Consider the following 7,268-nt stretch of genomic DNA (forward strand, 5'->3'; position numbering starts at 1 on the left):
CATCCAGAAGACTTTTCTGTGGAGGTCTCTTGCTTATTTTAGCCAACATTGCTAAGCCAACAGTGTAGCTTAGTAGGAAAAACGTCCAAAAATATGACCAAAGAAGCCCTGAAATCCCAACCCAAGCAAGACTTTGAGAACTACAAGAATTTACCTCCTCATTTTCCAAACACTTACCTGTGATGAGCAACACAGTGTTAAACATACCACTTAAAAACACAACAACCTGTTTTTCAATCGTTGATATGTCTTGCAAATTGTATTAACATTTTACAGTTTTCCAACTTTTCAGAAACTGGGTTGCAATTGAATACCAGTTTTTAATAATTCAGACACATAAAATGAGTTTGGGCAAAACCAAGAATGCAGAACTTTTGAAGTCTATTTACTGGAGAAAAGGAGAATTGACTTTGCAGGTACTGATGTGGAGTTCATTAAAACACACCGGAAAATGTGCTTTGAATCAGTGTTTGTACAAAGTGTTATAAAAAAATGAATTAAATTAAAAAAAAATTAAGGATGTTTATTGATTTAATTATGTAGAAATTTTACGGGCTTTATGTGTCATGTTTGACATGGTGTTCAACTGGACATTGGGGTAAAACTGAATGAAATGATAAAAATCTTCCACCGAGCAATCTGTAGTGCTTTTCTAGAACATTTTTAATCTTTTCTTTTTGTAAGTTACCAATAGAAACATTTTGACTTTGCCATTTTTAATCTTTTTTGGGTTTTTTTGTTTTGTTTTTGTGTTTTGTTTAGAAATCCTGAAATCATCTTATTTCATGCAAAATTTATTTATTTATATTTTTCATCTTTCATGCAATGTATTCATATTTATTCCTTTATACGAATAAATATGCATTTTTAATATTTAAGTGGTTAAACGTCACAAAAACTCTAATTATATGCACAAAGCAGTAATTACTATTATTCTGCAAAGCCGATAGTGTGCAGTAATATTGTAGATTTTCCTCAGAATCCTTCATACAGTATCTACTTGGAAACATTTTCTCTTCATGAGCACATTACAGCAGATTCATGCCTACATTTATTGATTAGTAATTACTTTTTTTTTCTCCTCAAATAGTGAACATTTAACTTAAATGAACTCTCTTATCTCAAAGAACACTGTTAGTAGCTTGTATTTCATGTACATTCATAGTATTGCTTTGTAGTAACGATGTTATAGATGTTATGCACTGTGCTCAAATAGAATTTATCAACTCTGCATCATTCCCTGATCATAACGCGGTCATCCCGTCAGATGTAACGGTCATCACTCGGGCCGAATTAGATGTCTTTGCCGCACTCTGGGCACAGGATATCGTCGCGTTCGGTGAGAAAGCCACGGCCAACCAGGGACACGGAGCACTTCTTACAGTTGAAGCAGTCATTGTGCCACTGACGCTCCTCAAAGGAGATATACTTGCTGCCCCCAAGACCTGAGAATATCAAGTTGAAGTCAATACAACTGACAAACCTGTTATAAATGAGCCTTATTAGGTTCAGTTGACCCAGTGATGAAAGATTACCGCTAATGGGGGTGGTGCACGAGGCACACTTCTTAGCATAAAGGTTGCAGAAGCAGTTGAGGCAGTAGGCAAAGTCGTCTCTGGAGGTAAACCTCTGTCCAGACAGCTGCTGCTTGCAGCTAGTGCAAAGGAAGCAGTCCTTGTGCCAGGGCTGGTCACGGTAGGTCACCCCGCCAGTGGTGATGGGCTATTTAGAGGGAGCCGGGTTACTGCCACACTTTAGTGCCATTACACATGCAACAATAACATGTAGTGTGAAAATGGAGACTAATGGAGAGCTACTTTGAAAGTACATTTTACTCGATATCATTGTATGTAGCAGTGGATGTGCTACCTTCTTGCAGTGCACACACTGCATGGCAAACTGCTTCTCATAGCAGGGCACACAGAAGTTCTGGTTGTCCTTGGGGATGAAGCTCTTGGTGCCAATAGGCTGCTGGCATCGCTTGCAGGTGAAACAGGTCTCGTGCCAGCTGTTCCCCTTGTGCTCCATCTTCCTGGAGCCTTCAGAAAATAGTAAGGTTATAACTAATGATTAAATTCAATTTTGGGTCAAAATAGTATACATGTTCTAGTACTCCAAAGGCCTAACAAGGTATGGTTTTATTCTATAGTATGTGCCGCATGATGCTCTATACCCATCACTGCTCACGTTTAAGTGTATAGGAATAGGATACAAATACTTAGTAATTAGTTGTTACTTTATTTGTACCTATTAAAATGAAAAGAAAACAGGTTTCTGTAAACGTACTGACAAAATTAATGTGTTTATACCCTATATTATTATAATTGTACTACAGCAATGTGGGCAAACATGTATCGTGCCCAGCTAATCAAAAGAAAAAAAGGAAACCTTCTCGTTCATCCAATGAGAAAATAGCACAAACAATATCAGTACTGTTTTGAACTTCTCAGTCTAGTTCTATTACTTGGTTTAATTAAATTTTAGCTTTAGTTAAGTTACTCCACATTATCCTTATTTTTGTAGAGATCCTGAACTGAACAGGCAACCTTCAGACCTCTGAGGTGCCTTCCCACTCTCTGGGCTACAGCTCTGTTTTTCCAACATAGATGGTCAGCTATAACTCAGCCTGCAATAGTGGATTTTATTCTCATTACAACTTTGATATAATATAATCTGCATAATCTTCTCACCTTTGTTGTAATTTGTTTAAAACTAGTCTATATAGTGAGACAGAAGACTTTTTATTTACGCAATGATCCAATTTAAAATTAAGTGACAAATTAAGGTTCTAATTTTTCTAGCTACTCTGCTGATCTATTTCAGTTTTCTTCCTACCTGGCATGATGGTTTTCTTGCACTCATGGCACTTGGAGGAATACTCGTTGGAGTAGCACTCAGTGCAAAGGAGCTGCTCGTCCTTGGTAGAGAAGGGCTTGTCCACCAGGGAGCGCTTGCACTGGAAGCACTTAAAGCATTCCTCATGCCAGTGACGGTCCTTGTAGGAAAGATCCTGCAGAAAGAGCAGTACTCTTGTTCTTGTTCTCTACTTGTTCTTGTATGTATGCATGTCTTAATTTTATATCTCTTACCCTGGTGTTACAGCCAATAGGCTTCTTGCACTCCTCACAGGTGTTGGAGTACAGGCTTTCATAACATTTCACACAGTAGGGATTTTCCTCTCGCAGAACATACTTCTTCCCAAACAGGGACTCTTTGCAGTAGTGGCAGTCGTAGCGTTCTGTCATTTTGACCTAGTACTGCTCAGCTGAGAGAGAAAGAAACAAAAGAGCCTAAGGGTAACATTATATATACAGGATACGAACGCTTATATTAAGTACCATAGAAACTTATGCCATTTTGCTTCCCTGCTCCAATTAATCCTTGGAGCGATGCTGGCAATCATCAGAGAGCTATTTCTTAGAAATCGAACTTCAAACTAATAGTGTTTTCTAGGACGCATTAGTAGACCTGTCACTTTACAAGTTGCAGACTTTTTCCATGCATTTCCCTCTTTCATCTTCCTCTCCCATCTCTCAGGCGTCCTTCATTTTGTGACAGATGAGAAGGTGAGCGATGAGGCGGATATAAATAACTCCTATCAGTCCTGCTTAGAGACAGTCAACTTTTGCCCCGTTGCATACCAACACACACTACGCCACTATACACCGACCCATTTATCACCTCACCTCCAGCTGTCAGCGCCAGATCACAGTATCCCTTGTCACTGTGTGTGCGCATCTGTGCATAAGTGGGTTTAAACGACACTCGTAATAATGACTGTTCACAATCTGCAGCTGTTTGTGGTCTGCCTGTTGAGCTCTTGGCTATCCCACCTGTGCCTATGCAGCTACTCTTGGTTAAACGAGGATAACACACACCCTATTTATTTTAGTATTTCTTTGTGGGTAACAGAGAAGATGCATGGCAAAAAAAAGGGTTGATGGAGTTCCATTCTCCAAGACAGAATTAAATACTACCCAAGCTCTCACCAAGTAAAGCGGATCAAGACAAAAAAAACCCTGCAAAAAACCCCTCCAGAAACCCCAAGCTTAAATTCATATTTCTGGTTTGAATTGAGCTGCTCTCTGTTGTTATCCCCATAATCTTATTGTTCTTCCCTTTGATCTATTTTTGATCACCGTAGATTCCCACCTAAGTGGTCCAAAACGAGATCCGTGAGTGATTTGCGATGCTCCCCACACTCAAAAGGTTAGTATCTTTTATCTAGCTGAAGCTGAGACGTTTAATCTGCCCGTCCTTTCTGCTCTAAGCATTCTCAGCGCCCTCCCACATTCCCTCATTGTTTATCACTCCCACCATGACTCACCTAGCTTATATAAGGATTTATCTGACTCCTAAAAATAAAAAAAGGCTAATCTGTACTGCCGCAAATAAAAGCTCCAGCCATTCAGACATGCCATGCAGCTGTTTCCCAGCTTCTGGGGTGTCTTTGATGCTCCCCATCTGGGAGTCAACCTGAGCTACAGCCAGTTTACAGAAAAGTGAACTATTAAAAGGTTCTTGTGTCTAAACACATGGTGCCTTGTAGAGAACTGCTTATTTTACAGTATTTTAATAAGATCTGTGCATGTATGGCATTATCTGCATGCACTGGAACATTTATATTTGGGTCTAACAAAGTTTAGTTAGAGTGAAACTGCAAAACGGAACTGTGTGATCGCATCATAACGCCAGAAAAGATGGAGAAAAGCTTAAAATCGCAGCCTTTTATTCATCTTTACAGATGCTAGCCTACTTTAGTGTTCTACTCTCTTGACCTAACAGTCCTGAAGGTATTCCTTTTCAGTCACATAACAACCTTGTAAGTGGACAAAAGAATTAAGTGTTACACAGAATTAAACATTAATTTGATCTTAACTCGATCTAATCTGATTTGCTGATCCCCCTTCAGGCAAACTCAATAAAAAAATCTGAACCCCGCATCAATCATTTGTATTTCCAGGACAGAGAGCACAGTTTTTGTACAGTTTAGAAAAAGTGTGATCTAAAAACACCAAAATACTGTAAAGCCATAAAAAGCAACAGAAGTTATTAGGAAGTGGCTGGTTTTATAGTAGTAAAGTTAGGTTTATGTTTTGAAGAGAAGCGAGCAGAAAAAGGTTCCAGATAACTAGCCTACCCATGACTGGATGATTTAAGGAAGAGGTTTTTACTAAATAAGGAATCCAGTCTACATGAAACAGGCCGAAAGGAAAGGGAGGTGATGGAAGAGGTAGTTAAATAGTGACAATGCTCTGCAGGTGGAAGAAGGGAGAGCACGAGCAGGTGGGTGGGGAGGCAGATAGGAGGATGCCAGTGTGGTGGAGAATGGAAGACATGGTGAATGAAGACCAGTGAGGAGAATGGATAGGCGGAAGAATGGACAAGTGAATACATGGAGAGTGGAGCAGTTGAACAGAGTTGGTTCTTACCTTCCTGTCTGAGGAGTGTGTGCCTGTGTGGAGTCTGTGGCAGACTGAGGGAGCAGGCTCCGGGTGAGCTGTACTTACTCCTGATTGCTTTACTCCACCCATCAGGGGCTAATTGAAAATGGGGGAGGGATGATAGATGTGGGGGGAGGGGGGTTTACAAGGGGGCAGAGATTCTTTTTTGAGATGATCTATAAATACAGCAGAGCTTCACAGAGATAAACCCGAGGCCCCATTTCACTCGCTCATTTTGTCCCCAGCACAACCATGTGGCCTTTTAAGGTCACTCAGAAGTTGTTCACTCGCTCACATCCTCTCCGTGTGATTCTCGTGTTCACTCACTCGTGCTTCACTCTATCTTTTTTCATTATTTTTGCTTCTCCCCAGAACAGTCATATCATATCATTCCTCCCTTTTCCACTCCTTGGAGAGAGTTATTCATCTTTCCCTGCTATTGTTTGTTTTCTTTCCGTCGCAGTTATCCATCATTACCACAACATTGCACTCTAATGCATATGCATACTATTGAGTAATGACACAATATTGCTGCGGCCTACTATATACAATAGAAAAGATGCCAAGGGTCAAATGTCAAAGATTTTTGTCCTGTGAGATTTGTTGCTACTCAAATGTCTCATCCGTTCCTGCCTCCCCATATTTCCCCTCACAGGGGGACTCCACATTCATTCCCAGCCCTCCCATTTGTTGGCTACAATATCCAGACTTGCTAATGACAGACACCCACTTGTTTTCTCAGAAAATTTTAGCACTATTTTCTGATGCTCTCTAATCCACACCGCGGCCCCCTCCATCACCCCCACCCCCCAGGCCCTTCCCCACTCTTTCTTCTGTCATTCGACGTCTCCCTTTCTCTCTGAGGCAGGTTTTCCTGACCCTGTGGTCCCTGGACACTCTCCAGTGAGAAAATGCGTCAGCAATGCTCCACTAAGATTCTAGTGTTCTATTTGTAGCACGGCATAAAGAGTTTGGTGCTTAACAAAGTGTTAAATCAGTTTATGAGGGTGTTGTCTCTATGGTTTTAGCCACCATGTTTATCGCAGTTGGGTTCAGCCATATCGCTGACTATCCCATCACTTCAGTTAACAGGGATTTGTCTCACGAGATAATCTTTTAAAACAATATTAATGATTTGCTGTAATGGCTTTGTGAAAAACTTGTCCTTTGCACCACCAGGGGGATGACATTGTGGTTATGTCAACAACAATTTGAGGGTTTCCCATTAAATTTAGCACTCATGTAAGTCATGTGATTCATTGATTTTTCATTGAAATCATCCTCACCACTTCTGCCTCAGTCATCAGTACTTTTACTTTAGTGCTGACCAGTGACTGGTAGATTTTAGGAAGTATACCGGTGTATTAATACTAAGGTGAAACAGTTTGCGTCTTAGCTTTAGGATCAGGAGGTAGAGCGGGTTGTTTACTAATTGGAAGGCTGGAAGGCAAGATATTGAACCCCAACTTACATCTGATGCATCCAACAGAGTGTTTGTGTGTGTTTGTGAACAATCGGTTAAAAGTGCTTAAGCATGGATGAATGGGTGAACCAAGTTCATAGGAAAAAAGCTGTTTGAGTGCTCAAATTGATTAGAAGACCAGTACATTTAGCATTTAGCGTAAAGTTTGGAAGCAAATGTCAATTTCTTGTAGCTGTGGCAACCAGTTCAACTGGGATATAAACAACAGCCTGGTTTATATCACTTTTGCCTTTTTACTACTTCTAGAAATTGATCAACCATACTAATTCAATCACTCACAGGTGACCTGACGTGATCACGTTGGTTAGCAGCTGCCTAGCAATGGGCTAAAATGACCTGTT

General features: G+C 40.4%; 1 protein-coding gene across 2 annotated transcripts; it reads right to left on the minus strand.

The window, feature by feature from the left end:
• Positions 1-777: 777 nt before the first annotated feature.
• LOC134644901 (four and a half LIM domains protein 2) lies at positions 778-5,471 on the minus strand. 2 transcript variants are annotated; one of them, XM_063498053.1, is made up of 6 exons: positions 5,433-5,471; positions 3,090-3,265; positions 2,836-3,010; positions 1,870-2,039; positions 1,536-1,722; positions 779-1,445 (listed from the first exon to the last, which is right to left on the minus strand). In XM_063498053.1, exons 2-6 carry the CDS (start codon positions 3,243-3,245, stop codon positions 1,294-1,296), a joined length of 840 nt encoding a protein of 279 aa, XP_063354123.1. In that variant the 5' UTR covers positions 3,246-3,265; positions 5,433-5,471; the 3' UTR covers positions 779-1,293. The 2 variants fall into 2 exon arrangements, with proteins under 2 accessions (XP_063354124.1, XP_063354123.1); XM_063498054.1 differs by lacking the exon at positions 5,433-5,471 and having other exon boundaries at positions 778-1,445; positions 3,090-3,245.
• Between the last annotated feature and the right edge of the window lie 1,797 nt (positions 5,472-7,268).

This window comes from Pelmatolapia mariae, linkage group LG16_19, assembly GCF_036321145.2.
Source record: "Pelmatolapia mariae isolate MD_Pm_ZW linkage group LG16_19, Pm_UMD_F_2, whole genome shotgun sequence".
Taxonomy (NCBI): domain Eukaryota; kingdom Metazoa; phylum Chordata; class Actinopteri; order Cichliformes; family Cichlidae; genus Pelmatolapia; species Pelmatolapia mariae.

Coding starts and splice junctions, on each gene's coding strand:
- LOC134644901 (XM_063498054.1), bottom strand. CDS start 3,245: ATGACAGAACGCTACGACTGCCACTACTGCAAAGAGTCCCTGTTTGGG. Junction 1,723..1,869: donor AGTGTGTGCACTGCAAGAAG/GTAGCACATCCA, acceptor CCCTCTAAATAG/CCCATCACCACTGGCGGGGT. Junction 1,446..1,535: donor GTGCACCACCCCCATTAGCG/GTAATCTTTCAT, acceptor TGATATTCTCAG/GTCTTGGGGGCAGCAAGTAT.